The following is a 16909-nucleotide window of genomic DNA, read 5'->3' on the forward strand; positions in this document are numbered from 1 at the left end:
AAGTATAGGTTAAATGATGAGCAAACATCCTTTCAGGATTTGGAAAAAATAAAACATTGAGTAATATTGTGCTGTCCCGTGGCAACACTGCAATAACACTGTTGGGAGAAAGACGTGTGAAGGCAAATGGGCCCATGCCATGTTGCTGCTTTCATGGGATGTAGCCTATGTTCTGTTGAGCTGCCAGTGAAATCTGCTGCTGGGGACTGGAAGCAGCATTGTGGGAGAGAATTCAGGACTGACTTCTTGTTCAAGTGTTAGTTTAACATGAGCTTCTGAATCTTGGTGTATCAGTACGCCAAGATGTCCTATGCTTACTGACTGTGATAGGTCAGGGCAAAATAGCTCAGTCGGTCTTTTTTTAGAGGATTTACAGGAAGACCGGGTTGGAGTCATTTGCAACAAATCCTCCAAGTCGCATGATACAAGACCAGATGTGCACAAATCGTACAGTTCTTCCTCTGACTATATTGCAGCTATGTATAGCCTCATTGAATACCAAAGTCAGTTGGTTATAATCTGTTGATTTTCTGCACTGTACGAATTCAAATTCATATATTTGAATTGCTTTAAGTATGGCAATACTGTAGTGTCTTTCAGTCACAGCTGTGGGTTTGCAGAAAACTTGATAATCTGAATTTATTTTCCTTTCCATATCATGCGCTACAGAGTCACCAAGCTAGAGCCATTACTGCACAGTCTTTCATCTCATAACATCCAGTTTCAGTCATGCTACCCTAAATTTATACCATGGTAAGACAGGGGAATTTGGCAATAGTAAAACTTTTAGTCCAACTTCAGATGAAGATAGTATATTAGCTACGTAGCACAACATAACAAAATGAAACTCTGCAAAGGAGTAGTGAAGCTGCATATTGTTTCCTCTCCTGCACCCACCCTAGAATTGCTCTAAAAGCAGTATTAAAATTTGTTTTGCTAACACAAGAATAACGTACAGATAGAAGTAGTACATGACTGAAAATACTGGCATGTTTGTGAATCCTGCATGTTTTTCCTGTTAAAGCTGTTAGCTGGTCTCTAGTTTCTTCAATGTATATCCTTTAAATCTTTGTGCAAGTTTTATTTGAGTTTGAACCATCCTATCACTGTCTGAATTTGTACTTGTTAATTATATACTGCTTTATTTGCCCTAGAGCTGAGCTAGTCTAGGGCTCCAGCAATTCTGTGATCCGGGAAAGTTGTTCAGCTCAGTTCGTAGTTTATTTTAATAGCTTTTTTTCATTTAAGTTCTTCATGGCCTTGGGGAAACCTTAAAATTAATTGGAAATGTGTTTTAGCTATTTAACTTCATTAGAGCTTACATTTGAATTGCTTGCTCCTATAAATCTTTTAAATTTGAGTGCCAGATGAAAAGAACATTAAAGTATTCAAACTAAAAATGTGTACATCATGCTCTGTGGAGAAAATAGTGGCAAATTTTCAATTAAAATATCTGTAACCATACCTTTCTGAAATTTGAGAGTTTATTTTCACTGTGTTTATTTTCATCTATTTTAAATTATTTTAGTTGCTTTTTATTTGACTCCCCCCCCCCCTTATTTCATAATGGTTTATGTCTCTTGGAAAGGAGAAAATAAACTGTTCTAGATTTCTGGTAAGGATTCCAGTTTTTTGAAGTACACACACAAATGGAAGTGCTTCCAGAGGATAAACTGCAGTGGCTTAAACTTCTGTGTTAGTACATACTGGTACATGTTCAGGACTGAAGGTCCTTCTCTTCTTTCAGTTTAAAGCTAGGCAAAACATTGGGAAAATTAATACCTGATGGCTGACAAGGTACCCAAAGAAAATGTTTTGAAAGGTAATGAATGTGTTTTGACTTCTTGACAGGATCTTTTCAAGGGTCAGATGTTTACATAGAAGGTAAAAAGAAAAGGATTTTTTAATTTTTCCATATATTTCCTCCTGTATTTTAAATACTTCCATAGAGTATGGGCTTCTCAAATTCACACAAATTTTGAAAACCTTAAAAAATTACTGTTGAAAAGAACCAATAATTAAAAGTTTTCTTAGAACCATATTTTCACTCTTGGGAAGTGCTTTTGATCTCTGAAAAGGAATCATTCAAAATAGGTAATAAATTCAAACCCTTTGTGCTTGATTCTTGAGTTAATTAAAATGTTCAGAGTGGTGCTAATTGTCAAAATTGAGTGTTGCAAAGTTCGTGCCACGGTATCTTTGATATGCCAGACCTTGAAGCCTGAACATCTACTAATACATCTTGCAGTACTCAGTAAAATTTTTTACTTTTGTTCTGTGCCATTTTGAGGTCACTGTGTTTCATAGTTTCTGCTGAACAGGGTGAGGGCAACACAGACAAACAAGCAAAAAAAAATTATACCTTCAGAGGCTAGAGGAAGCACTGACAAAACCCGGAATCACAAAGCAGTTTGTATTGTGAAGTGAAAAGCTGTTACTCTGCAACTCTTTACTTAGCATAATCTTACTTGTGAATCTGGTGTCTTCACTTTTGGTAACTTGTAGAGGATTGAAGCACAATGTTAGTATCTGTGGACATGCTTGCCTTACTGTCTGTCAACTTTGTTGGAACACATAATGATCACTAGAACTTGACAGTATTTTTCCCTCTTTTAACTGCTAGTTCCTGTTTTTTCTAATCTCTGGTTATTTATTCCTTCCATTTGTTTTCTTCCCTAACTGAATTATCTGTGTACTTTGGAAAATAATGAGACTCCTAATTGCCAGCATGATTAAAGACTGTTTATCATTTGCTGTAACTCCATATTCTGCTACCCAGTGTTGTCTCTCCTCAGAGTTTAAGTTATGCTGACTCTCAGGTTCAGCTGATTTGGTGTCCCAATAGCCAGAAGCAGTAAACTGGCTTTGGAAAAAGGCATAGCTAAAGAGAGCAAGTTCTTGAACATTTGAGTGTGAAGAGAAGTTTAAGGTGAAGTTTTATACAATACTGTTTGAATTATCATCATGTTAATACAAATTCCAGAGCTGTGGGGAGGAGAAAGTCTGTGATTAAGTTCCTTATGATTATTAATTTGGAATGGTATAAAATAGGGACTTTCTGTGCTTAATGAAACTTTACCTCGGACTTTCTTCTAATATTAAATGGTTTTAGCTGCTTTTCATTCACTAATTCTAAATTGATTTAGGGTTATGGTTTAGCATTTAGAGGAGAGGTAGTTTATACTCTCCAGTTTAGTTTGAGGAGCATTAATGTTGCTTGTGTGGGAGACTCAGTAGCAAAAACATGGAAATACTGGTAGGAAACCAAGAAATTAGTGAGTTCATAATTTTTGTGGTGGAATTAGTAAGGAACATTATGATCTGATACTGTGAAAGCTCATTAAGGAGTGACATCATTGTGAAGGGCAGAGAAGGAGAGATTAAAATTCTGTGTCAGAAAATAGGAAACCAGCGGGAAGCTTTGAAAGGATGGACGACTTGCTGAAGATAAGCATGGAGGAGATACTTTAAGGATATCAGTGTCCAGTTCTGGAACATTGTAGAATTGAGATTTGAGGAAAGCTGGGGCAGAAATCCTTGCCACAATCAAGACAGGAGACAGAAGTGCAGAGTAGATATGATGGGGAAAGAAAAAAATATCTGCTGAAGGATTTGAGGAACAAATAAGAGGTGTTGTCATGACTAGTTGAAGGAGAGAAGGCAGAATAGATGGAGAATAGGGATTATATTGCTGTACAAGTTTAGCTCCATAATGAGGTGATGAGTGATAATGAATTGTAGACATGACAAGCTTTTATAGTCATGTGATGGATAGTCTTCAGACTCTGTTGCAGCTTCTGTGGAAATATTCAATTTTACATGCTTTAGGGAGCCCAGCTGGATCATTACTGAATTTGTGCTTGTTAGAAGACTGTCTGCATCGCAGGTTTGCCAAGGCTTGTGGTGCAAACTCAGGATCACCCTTTAGAGGTATTGTGTGTCTGTTCTTGTCCCTGGAAAGTCTTTAAAAGTTGCAGAGGACCAGAACTTTCCTAGGGTGGTGGGCCCATTGTGGGTTTGGACTTACTGCTGGGGCAGTCAGCAAGAAATAGAAGTAGCACTGCATGTGCTATTAAGTGTCTTAAAACAGAAGGAAAACATTGGTAGTACCTGTACTCAGAATGAGAATCCTAGGGATAATGTAGTTGCAACTTCTCAAAATCAGCTAGAAAGTTGTAATGTAATAATATTTTGATATGGATCTGTAAATTTTCTTTGTCTTTGGGGGAGGAAGTGTTCTTATTGCATAGTTAGAAAAAAACACCAAAATTCTTATTCTCTGAACTTCTAATTGCTGAAACTTCACAGCTGATATACTTACCTTCTGATTCACAGAGTCAAGGTTTTTGTCAGGCTATAATGTAAAATCTATGGGTACTTTTTCTTAAGACTTGGTTGTAAACAAGTTTTGTGAAGTGCTATGGTTACAATGATCTTGCTAAGCTTGACAGCCTTAACTGCACATATAATGTATGATTTGCGAGTACTAACATATAACTTTTCATTCTTTTTATTCTGCACCATCTTTCATTCTTTTCTCAAAAATTATGCATTTTGTATTAATCACCTTTGAATTACATCTTTGTCATTACCATACAATCCTAATGCCATATATGAAATGCTGCTGCCCTCTTTTATCCCCACTCTGGTCCTTATACCACCATGGTTGGACTGGCTATCACTCCCCTCCAGCAGACCCATCCCTCAGTCTTCCTCCTATCTCCTTCAACACACTTACACAGGCACAAACATGGGACAACTTTAGCTACAGTATCCCATCTGAAGGAGACAGTGACGATGGTAGGTGTTCCATATATAATTTACTTAATTTTGTGTTTTCAGAAACCTGAATATATGGCAAATGCCCCACGTGGCTAAGGATGAGGGACTCTTAAGGGGATTTTTATATGACTAAATACCTCAGAGGATGCACGTTAATTTACTGTAGAATATGTAGGATCAAAAGTAAATGAGTGAAGAGTGTCCCTGTTTTCAAGTCTGGCAAAACAACTTTTCCCATGATATCCACTCCAAGAACTATTTCCAGTACAGCTATATTTACTTCCTTTACTTTCAGGGGTTTATAAAATTTGTACTCAAACAGCAATTAATTTTGCTACTGGCTTTTCTGCTTTTTTTTTTTTTTTTTATAGATACTGACTTAATAAAAATACCCTGCTCCCATCTGCAGATATTGATGCAGGTGCATAACTAGACTTAATTAGAAGAGGAATCCATGAAGAAACAAAGCTGAACCAAAACAATCAGCTAAGCAAAAATAGTGATTTCTGTCCAACAGAAACTGTTAGTAAGCTGTTAAACCTCTCTGTTCATAGTGGAGGCCAGGTACATTAGTGGACTTCGTTCCAGCTGCTTTTGTTTTGTTTTTCTGCAGGGTGTTATTGTCATAGTGTATTGAGTCATGGCACTAAGACGCAAAGTTGGCCATGTTTGGGCTATCAGTGTCATATACTGCATTAAATGTTGGATGGAAGAAATAGAACCTAGACAATTAAACTGTTTATAAATATTTGATAGGCAGATGTATTTTTTGCCCTAAATAAGAAAGGTGTTTGGTTATTAGAAGGCAGTGAAACTGTCAAAAGCATCAAATTGAAACCAAGACAACAAATCTTGAATGATAAATGCCAAAATTTAGTTTAGAATGCCTGCCTTCTCAGGTCAGGTTATTACTTGACAATACTTGCTATTGCCAGAGTGTTCTTGATTACAGAACCATGAAAGACAGCATATGTAAAGAATCAGTTCCATAAAGGAGACGAGTACAGAATATAAGAATCGTGATAACGGAAAGTTGAAAAACTGAATTTAGTTCACGATGTTGTGTAGCTAACAACATTTCACTGGTAAATATTCTAACAGAGAAAGCTAAAGGTGCAGAATTTGATCTCTCTTAATCTAGATCTTGTTTTACTCTTCTAAATGAAAGGAGCAATACAGACTAGCGTGTGCTGTGCATTTGGAACAGATAGATGTCTTGTCATTCAAATCTTAAGCTAATGTGAATATTAATGTTTATGACCTTGGGCTCTTACAACAGAAAACTGCTTTTACAACTGTATTTATTTTTCTTTTAATCAGGACTGTTGCCTTTCTGTTCAGATTTTATTATCTGGGGCTAAATTTATCTACGGTGTATCTCCCTATGGTGGGAAGTAAAATGGACCAGAGACCATTCTCTGGCCCTGAGGTTAGTTGGCACAGCATGATTCAAACCCATACCTAAGCACTCTTACTTTCCAAAACAGGATGGGTGCGTTTAAGCTGCTTTTGGGGAATGGCCTCTGCCTGTGCTATTCCTCGAGGCACACCTAGATGTTGCGTAGAAGAGAGGTGGGTTTGTATGGACCAAAACTGTGCAAGGAAGCAACAATGTTAACGGTATCGATACATGCAGGCCAGTGCTGAGGATCCATGCCCTAGCCCTGTGTATCTTGCTAGGGCAGGTGTAGCCTTTGAAATGCCATGCATCAATGTAACTATCTTGCAACAGCTCTGTAACAGAGGAGTCTTAAGTCCACAATTTCTGGGAGGTTGTAAGGCTTGAAACAGACAGGTCTCCCAAGATCAATGTCCATACCTTGTGGAGGCTTTAGTTTAGCAAGTAACCCTGTATAGTAACTTTACTGTTACTTAAATTTGTACTGAATAAACCAATCAAAGAGAAATCTAACTATAAACTTCTGTTTGTAAACTGACTTCATCTCTGCCTCTCATAAGTCCAACCTTCTTTTTGTCTATTATTTTTACAGTCAGGTTAAATCGTTTTGTTGTTTACCTGAAGGATGATAAATCCAACTAAGTACTCGGGATACTAAATTCCTTGATATGCTATAAATAGTGCACCTACGTGCATTGTAACTCAATACGAAAATGAAAATTTTCACAAGGAAGTTTGTCCTTGACTGTGGTATGTTGAATACATATTGTGGTATTAACTATTACCCATTTAACCTGTTGAGACTTGTACAAAATACCTTTTTAAAAAACTTATTGGAGCAAGCAATACAAGCAATTTAGTTGACCGTGGGTTCAATACACAGAAACTTGCTCTTGGAAAGATTGAAAAATAGACCTTCAGGTGTGCGCGAGGTATGGGCTCCCCTTGCTGGGAAACATTGTGTAATGCAGAGAAGCAGGCAATACGCAGGACTGCCAAAACTTCCTGTTTGAGAACATTTTTTTATTTAAATTCAGTATATAACTGAAACTTTTATAACTAATGTTTTTGAGTGTGGGGTGTTTTTTTTGTTTTGTTTTATAATCAGTTGAACTTATTTTATTTAGAAATTTTAGTTGTAGTTTCCCACTGCCTTGAGATTAACCTGCCTTTTTCCTCATTCATGAACAGAATTGAACTAGTAATGTTGATATTTACTTTTCATTAGCAGATGTTTGTAGTCTGAAATCAGGAGGAGGTAGGCCTTGGGACTTTCATATTGACTTAGAAAAGGCCTAAACAAAGATAGCTGTGACCAAACTGAATGAAGTCCATAATCATACTTTGATACTTGCAAAACCAAACATAAATATGAACTAGTGCTTTTGTAGAGAATTGTTTGAAATGTTGCTGCTGCTAATAAAGCTACAGTAGCATTTAAATACCATTTAAATATGGTACTATTCTTCAGGCATGGTTTTACCTAGGTATTTAATCTGAGAGGCAGCAAAGCTCAGTTATTAAAGTTGTACTATGAACTGTTTTTAAAATGAAAATCTTAGAAATTGCAACTATAATTTTTAATAAATGTGATAGGAAGTTTTTATTTCACCTCTTAAATATTTAGGAGCAGTCTCCAATAAATTGTTACAGGACCCTAATGCAGCAATTTTAATTCAGTACAATTCTGGAGTTTAATAGAGGTCCTGGGTAAGAGTTTATACACTTTGAAAACTTAGGAGTTGTTTTTTTGTGTTGTTGTTGTAGCCATCCTAAACTATATGATTTACTATAAGATTTATTAAATAGCATTTTAGATATATCTAGTTTTTTAATTTTCACCATAAGTGCTTTCATCAGAAATTTACCAATGTATTAATTAGTTTAAAATTATCTAAGTCAATAGATAATGCTTTTGAAATGGCGTTGTTAAAACAGGTATATGGATTGTTATACTTCATAACAGCAGTAGTTACAGCTGTTAATGGCCTTTGTATGTTTGGGAACATGCAGTCATAGTTATACATACACGCCTCCAATACAACTCAGCACCTATTGCATCTGAGGGCATGACTCTGCTACTCTCACATTATGTGTGAGAGGTCAACGTAATTTATGTTTTTATTTATGATGGATGCACCTGAGTGTATAACCTTCTGAATGGTGACACTGGTGACGCTAGGTAGTCCACCTGGAGAAGGGGACTGAGCAGCAGTCGGTATCTGTAGTTCTCAGTCCTGCACATTCTCTACAGGACACTCTCCTACTCTGCCGGTGAGATTTCTGAAGACATTAAAAAGGACAGAGTTTACTAACATAAAACTGTCATATATAGGTGTCCTATTTAAAATCAGGTTTGTTTAACAAATAGCCTTTAATATGGCATTCCCTGAAATTACTGATTTAACAGCAATGTAGCGAATTTCAGTTGCCTGTGAAAAGTTAAAACTAGGACTGTGTGAGTCAAGTAGTGGAAGGAAGCAAGTTTGGTAACGGACCATAGTTTATTCTGTCTTGATGCCTCAGATAAGTAGCCTAAGAATATATAAAGAGTTTGTTGCCTTAAGCTCCTTTTTTAGTAAATAAGGGTAAGTTGGCTGGCCTGGCATAGGTGGTGTCTGTCTGTCTCTTTGGCAAGAGAAGTAGCTTAGATTACTAATTTTGTTACTTAACCAACATGCGTACAGTGTAGCTGAGATTCCTGGTGACTTGCCTGAGATTTGAAAGTATTTCTCCTGCAGAAGCTTTGTCTTGTAGAGGTGCCTATATGCAGAGATTTCATGTAATTGTTTAAAGGAACTACATATAGGCAAAGTGATACTGTCAACCAGATTGATGAGAGGAAGTACTGCAAAGAGTTTGTGCAATGCTACATTTGCAATACAACTTTTTAATGTAGGCAGACTTACTGAATGGCTAAGTCTGCCTACATTAGTTGTTGTTTGGTGGGTGGGGTTTGGTTTTTTTTTCAGTTTAACTTTATCTAGTAAGCAGTTTGTCCTGTGTAGGAAGATGCTTGTCACAGCTTGTTACACAATTCATCATCTTGTATGAGAGGGTTTTACTTAAAAGGATAAGAAATGTTTCCTGCCATATTAGATAGAAAGTTTTGTACAGATCAGAATCTCTAAGGGACAGTGCTGGTGCTTAATCATCTGACAGAACTTGCCTGTTGAGATTAAGATTTGGTTGAAAAATTATGTGCTCCATTGATGGCACTTGGTGCTGCTCAAAGCAATATCCAGAAAATATCCATTTATGATTGTAATCCAAGGTCAGATTTTTCTGTCCTCTTGAGGACAGAGAAATTTTCAAACAGCTTTTGCTGGAGGCAGTGCCTGAGGATTTTGCTTCATTTAGAAATTAATAAATGAAGGTGTTAGTTTTAAAACTAAAATCTGTCTTTTCTAAAATCATAGTGTTCTTAAGACCACAAAGAAATTTGGAATCAATAGACCCACAATTTACAATTCGAAGGAAAATGGAGCAGATGAGAGAAGAGAGAGAGCTTGTGGAACAGCTACGTGAGGTATGTGTTGGTAGAATTAATTTATGCTAATGGCATGTGGTTTTTAATTTTTCTTTGGGAAAGTTGTCTAAGCAGGAGAATATTAAAAAGGTTAAAGGAGGTGATGTTGCTTCTGCAAATCACATTGAAGAGACTCTTCCTGAAGTGCTTTATCATGGTCAGATGTCTGTACTTCAGAAAAGATTATGTAAAAATGGAAAATAATAATGGGAGTTACCTGAATGACATAAAGTTACACAGCATGCCTAGTACTGGTGGAATTAAGAGTTTATTTAATTTCATCAGGAAGGATAAAGTGATCACTTAAGAGGTAAAGAGGTCTAGAAACTATTTCCTGATAGCTGGAGAAGTCTTCAGTCTATCAAGTAAAAGGCGTAATGAAAACTATTAGTTAAAGCTGAATATAGAAACTTCTTTTTAAAGCAGATAAGTAATGCTTGGAATAACTTTCTTAAAAATGAAATTAATATTTTGTCACTTGAAAATCTGAATATATAAGATGGTTTCCTGATAAATTGTCTCGAATATAAAAGCAAGAGTCCGATACAAAAAATAGCTGCATGTGGTTGCATAGGAACTGTTACACAGCTAATACCAGGTAGTGCTGTTTGTGTGCCACCAAAAAAACAGATTGACAGCCTTTGCCACAAGTAATGTTGTGGGCCTGAACCTGTCAAGGTTTCCAGTTACATCATGTTACCGACAGAAGAGATGGTATTGTTGCACTCCTAAACGCAATGCAAATCCTGAAATTGTGGTAGGTGACTTCGGTATCTCAACCAAATTACAAGATTATTTGTTCTTATGTCATTAGCTTCATGGAATGACTAATTCAAAAATCATTCATTTATTTTAAATAATGTGCCTTGTATTATTTAATTTTAAAGCAAGAGTGTTGTCATTTTTCTCCTTATCAAATAGTGTTTAAGAGGCAGGTTGTTTAATGTAGAACTATGAGGACTTTTAGATCTTCATTCTCTTACCTCACGCCCTCACCTGCTTTGAGTCTGGATTAATCTTACTCTGTCTTGCTGAATTTTTGAACAGAACAGACCTTGCTGAAGATTCAGCGTAGTTGATTGAATGTAGTATATTACCAGTTCTAAACTTGAATGGTGCCAAAATGACAAGATGCAGGAATTAGATGAGACTTACTTGTAATGGAGAAGAAAATGGAAGTAGCAGTAATAAACTGCAGTAGGATGTAGTTCTTCTGTGTGTAGTCTAGTTAAGAGTCAATGCAACTTCTTACGTTTCTTTTAAGTTACTACAAGTGTGTAGCAAGTCCCCAAGTAATTGTTCCTAAAAGTAGTGTCCTCAAGCTTCCTGCCTTGTGTATTAGTTAGTTAATCCTCACAGTGGAAAGTAGAGCAAGGTTATTCACTGTATCAGGCATGATCATGGAGACTTAATAAGGATCTCTCTACACTCTATTAGTATTAGGTATTGCCAGTAATCCTGGTTTGATGTGTTATTGACCTTCAGCTCCATATACTGTCCGCCTTTGCCCTCCCTCTGAAGCATTTTGTCCTGAAATGAAAGTTCTGTTGTCTCTTGTGAGAAGTTTGATTGCAAGTCAAGGAGTGTTGACAGAAGCTAGAAGATTGGCCCTGTTTGGAAGCGCATAGTGAGATTTTTTTATTTTTTTTTAATTAATAAAGTTTAGTATATTGGGTCCTTTAGTGAGAGAAGCAACTTCCAGACCATTTCATTTTATCTACTGTACAAGAAAATAGCGCAGAAAATGTAAGTCGCTAAGTTCATACTTATTCAATAAACATATCTGTTAGTATATTTTGCTTTTGAATTGTTTCATGTTATGTTAGAATTTAGTGAGACTGCACAGAACCTGCAGCGTTAACCAAGTTGAGCGCTAAACGAGAACAACTATTTAGCACTTAGGTTCCTTATTTAGAAATCTAAATGCAGTTCCCTTTAGCTCAGCTGCTTTACCTGAGCTGTATATTGTGAGAACATTGGTGTTTCTTCCACACATTCCTCCCTTTTCTTTAGAATGATGTGTTTTTACAGAAATTGTTCCATTTCATAAATCTTGTTCTTCAGAGACATACTTATTTTTCCTCCATTTGAGCTATTTGATTTTGTATACATCCACAGGCACTTCAGACAGTTGTCATTTCGAGAGTGATTCGCCACTTACTCTGGAGCAGTAGAGTCTAGCTAGCAAGAAATACTGGTTGATTTTTGTCACTCGAAGGGTAAACTTCCAATAGTTTTGACATGTTAAGTGGAACAAATTGCTGCTGTATTATGGATGACTTTTTAAAAAGAGAGCAGTTCTTCAATGGTGACAAAATTGAAAGAGAATTGATCCACTTCTTGAAGTCTTCAGTTTTAATTAAACCTAGTCTCAAACAATGAACTGGCATTGAAATAATGTTGTACGTGTGTTGTGCTCATAAAAAAAAAAAAAGCACCCTGATCTATACTGAGTAGTGTCCCAACAGGCAAATCAGGGTTTTTAAGAGAAGGAGTTTTTAATTCATTGACTTACCTAAATCTGTTCGCAACAGATTTGGAGAAAAGTCTCAAAATATATTCTTAATTTATAACTTTCTGCACATACCTCATATACCAAAAATGTTTTCTAATGTATGAGTTAATCCAAGGTGAAAGCAAAACATATTAGTCCACATGATGCACTCCCTCTTTTGGTATGAGACCATACATGTGGGTACATGAGTAGTGTGTCTAGTAAAATTAAAACCAGGAAAATATAATGAAACCCTAGAGTGAGTTCAGTGGAGCCTACATCATGGTGAGGGCACCCAAACAAAGGATGTATGAGGAAGAAGCCAAGAGCTAGAATTTTGGGTTTTTTTCCTGGAGTGTGCTGAGAATATCATATGATTGTCCTCAGCGGCCTGAAGGATAGTAATAGAGAAGATAAAGTCAGGCTTTTCAAAGATGCACAGTGAAAGAATGAGGGGCAGTGGCACAAATTGCAGAGAAAAAAATTTCAAGTAGATAAAAGGAGAAAATTATTTGCAATAAGGGTGGTGAAACACTGAAAAAGATTCCTCAGAGATGTGGAATATCCTTCATCGTAGTAGATACCCAGAATTTAACTAACCAAGGCTCTGATTGCATTTCAAATTTGTTAGAGCAGGTGACCTTCAGAAATCCCTTCCAACCTACACTCTCCTTTGATTCTAAAGAGAATAATCTATTTTTATCTAAAGCACCTAGCAAGGATTGAGGTAATATAGTAATAGAGAATAATGACATTAAGGAGGTTCAACTAGGAATAAGAAATATCTGTTTTAAGGGAATGGTAGTAATTATCTCTGAGAGATAATCTAAGAGTTATTTCCAAGTATATCGTTGGAATGTGTTCAAGATTAGAGCACAATTTAGGAAACTCATTATATGAAACAATCCTATTGTAGGGGCTTTTTTTCCTGGAAAATTCTCAAATATTTTCAAATAATTTTACTTTGCAATATCAAATTCTTTTCAATGAGGCTTCAATTTTACTAACAAGTACCCAAAAATTCTCTCTTAAATCTGAATGTTTTGCCTTGCCTTACCTGTCTTTCTGATCACTCTAATGCTTCCTAAGTAATTTTTAGGCTATATCGAACATATATAAAAATTTATATAAGTGTGCCTTTGCCAGGTTAAGTATAGTTGGCCTGTCTGCCTTGGTAAAGACTGGTGATAATTGTCTTTTTGGCAGGAATAGTGACACATCATGATACTGAGCCACAGTTCGCCCCTACTTATTTTCACCCTCATCATCTAAGCTTATGTCACCCTCAGCATTTCCAGGGGAGTCTAGCTCCCACCTTAGATAGATAGGGTGGAAAGGTCAGTTTCTTTCTAAATCATTGCATATTTACAATACATCAAACATTAACATTTTACAATAGTTCTTACTTTACTAGCAAACGTACACATAATATCTAGCGAAGAGAATAGTTCTTGATTCGATAACCGGTGAGTGAACTTTTGCTCACATGAAATAGTCCGAGTTCTTTCAATAGTTTGTAGTTGCCCTGGTACCATTTTCCACGTGCCAAAGGGGAGATCCCATAAATTTAATGATATTAGCATTAGTCAGTTCCTGCACTTGATCTTTTAGGCGTTGGTATTTCTTAACTGCTTCTGTTGCTGCATCCACCAAAGATGTTAATTTATTTACATACCTAACTGTGATGTCAACATCCATGGCTTGGTCTCCTTTCAGGAATACCAGGTCTGGTTTATATAGTTCATTCTGTTCATCTCTCAGCAGCGGCTCTTGGAATACTAACCGGTCCTTTTTCACCTCCTCAGCCAACAATTTGCATAAGTGATTGTGCTTTTTAATCCTGGTATCCTGTACTGCTGGGTAGTATCCAATAATATGTGCGCAGGACTCAAGTGACTAGGGAAAGATTGCGTTTTACTCTCTGCTTGTATAGGGATTAACACAGCGTAGCTCTGATTCAAAGTGCTGATGATAAGGAAAATTTGAGATGCAGAAATAGAAGACTTGAGGGAATGGTGAAAGGAAGGAGCCCCATGTAGTGCAATCACACAGCTAATTGCATGTGTATGTGTTTTATATGTATACATAAAAATAAATGCATATTATGACAGCAGCATTTGAAGTGTTGAGTTATTTTAAAGAAGTTTATATAATTCAGTGATATAACTGAGTTTACATAATTCGGGGTAGGGGGGATTAGTTTTTAGTTTTTAAAGACTTTGTTATATAAAGGTAATGTGTTTCTTGGTAGCTAAAACTACCTGTGCATCTACAGCATGGGAGAAGGTGAGGATATATATTCCCTTTTTTCGCCCTTCATTGATTCCTATAATAAAGTGTGTATGTCGTCTTCATTTGCAGAACATTGAAACAAGACTAAAGATTTGTCTGCCTGAAGACTTGGGGTCTGCTCTGATGGATGGTGTAGTTCTCTGCCATTTAGTAAATCACGTTCGTCCTCGGTCTGTAGGAAGTATTCATGTACCTTCACCAGCAGTAGTAAGTTGAATGTTTCTTGTTACACTGGGGTGGGGGTAGGAATGTTTAAAAAATTGCTGTTTTATTGCCAAATGGTATTTGGTTACATAAAACAGCTGGCTGTTCAGTGAATGTTCTTTTTTGTTGGGGGCAGTATTTACATTATTACAAATTCAAATGTTTGTTAATTTTTATCTATTATAAATAAGGTATGTGTTTTTATATATACACACACAAACATCTATAAGTGAATAAAATTTTATCCTGCCTTTCTATGATCTAGCAACAGATCAGATTTTTTTCATAATGGCCTCTTTGTTCAGTACACAATGAAACGTTATGATTTCAAGATTTTATTATAGAAAACCCTTTTTAAAAGAAAATTAGCCCCTTGTGTGTTGATTGAAGAAATATGAGGTTAACTTTAGCGGTCTGGCTTAGCAGGTGTTATGTAACTAAAGCATGTACAGCACTTATTATGATATTCTTCCTGTTGGGTTAAATGTAGAAATTATTCGTTTTACCTGCAGACAGAATGGAATAGAAACATGCACTGTAGTGGTTTAATATTGGCTTGCCAAACTGAAGGACCGAAGATGTCGGGACATAAACTCTTATGTAGTGTGTGTGCATTTTTTTGAAACTTAATTTTCTCAGTTTTTTCTCTGCTTATTTATGTCTTTTTCTTAGCCAGATCTTTGTTCCAGATTTCTGGTACTGGTCTGGTTCTGAAGAGGTTTTATATGTTTTTAAGACTACCTGCCTTTTTTTTTTTTCTTTTTTTTTGAACATACATATTAGTAAATATTTTCCATGTGCAGCCTGATACTCGATTCTGAGAATAGCTTGTGGATTTCAGAGCGAATCTATAATGAATCTATAAGAACTTTCAAGAAGACAGATGTTAAGAAAAAGACATTTTCTCAGATGGTCTAGGGGAGTTTCGTTCTTTTACTGTTGCTTGGTTTTAAATTACCTCTGTCTTTGGTGAAAATATGATATTGCCAAAATTCACTGACTTGAATTTCTGGGGCAAAAACTTACGTTTTCTTGCTGAATTTTTTTTTTATTATTAAAAGATAAAAATTTTTTGGTGTTTCCTATAACAGAAAGCAAATACTTTAAATCCCTTTTCATTGTGTTTTAACTCTGTACTGATGATGTTCTCTTGCTTGAAATAACCTTCAAATTGCTTTAGCCTAGAAAATTAGTTCTTTAAAGTCACTGCTACTATATTGAATTCTTGATTTAAGTGGATATTCAGGAATTACCATTGTTTCACATACTGTGTTGAAAAAGTGAAATAGTGAGTTATTGGAGGGGTTTTTTGCAACATCATATTTCTGTAACTGGTGAATAGTCCTGAGTTAGACAAATTATGGAAGTATTTGAAATTCTGCAGTAATAGGACATTTCCTCTTCAGGGATATTAAAATTGTGTATGGTTACTATACATTTGTGAGTGCATAAAATATTTAAGAAGTAAGAGCGTGTTAATTACAGTAAGTCTGTTCCCCATAATGTATGTTGAAATCCTTCATCGGCTTACTTGCTGTCCAGAAAAATCAATGTCTTCTATCACAAATCATCTAAAGAGGCTAGTTTTAGAACCTCACAAGCTGGATATGAACAAGTAGAGATCTATATGTGCTGGTGACTTTAATAACTAAGTAAAAGCATGTGGCACCCACAACTCATGTATTCAGATTGTATTTGTAGGCATGATGTTTTTAGAGTGGTAGAAGAAAAAGTTGAGCAGAATTTTATGCATTGTTTTCAGGAGAAATAAGGAAATGGTGCATTGTTACAAGAATAATGCAATAGATCAATCTGTTGACTGAATGAATGTTATTGACTTCTTTTGCCATAAACTATTTTCTCTTGTTTTTACAGCCTAAACTTAGCATGGCCAAATGCAGGAGAAATGTGGAAAACTTTCTGGATGCATGTAGAAAACTGGGGATACCAGAGGTAATTTAATTAAGTCTGTCAGTTCTAGATAATCAAAAATGCAAAACACGTTAATCATGTTAAAAATGGAGGATAACTTCATGAACTACAGTTTTTCAGCCATAAAGACATATAATTTAAAAAATCGATTTAAATAATGTGATTTAATACTACTTTAGTGCATTTAAATGGCTCATGTCATAGCACTTATGAATTGCAACTTTTGTCTTAAATCAGTAATTCAGTATTATCCCCAATGCCTTCTTATCTTTGCCAT

At 35.9% G+C, this 16909-nt stretch overlaps 1 protein-coding gene across 4 annotated transcripts in view; it reads left to right on the top strand.

The window, feature by feature from the left end:
• Nucleotides 1-16909, top strand: part of LRCH1 (leucine rich repeats and calponin homology domain containing 1) — a 140327-nt gene that overhangs the window by 103183 nt on the left and 20235 nt on the right. For all 4 annotated transcript variants that reach the window (XR_010371144.1, XR_010371145.1, XR_010371146.1 and 1 more), the window contains 3 exons: nt 9601-9710; nt 14566-14703; nt 16576-16653. Coding sequence is in view for 1 of the 4 variants with exons in the window: in XM_064440857.1 (XP_064296927.1) it covers nt 9601-9710; nt 14566-14703; nt 16576-16653 (326 nt within the window). In the remaining 3 variants the exon portion in view is untranslated. The remainder of the gene's footprint in view (nt 1-9600; nt 9711-14565; nt 14704-16575; nt 16654-16909) is intronic.

The sequence above is a fragment of the Phalacrocorax carbo genome, chromosome 1 (genome assembly GCF_963921805.1).
Source record: "Phalacrocorax carbo chromosome 1, bPhaCar2.1, whole genome shotgun sequence".
NCBI lineage: Eukaryota > Metazoa > Chordata > Aves > Suliformes > Phalacrocoracidae > Phalacrocorax > Phalacrocorax carbo.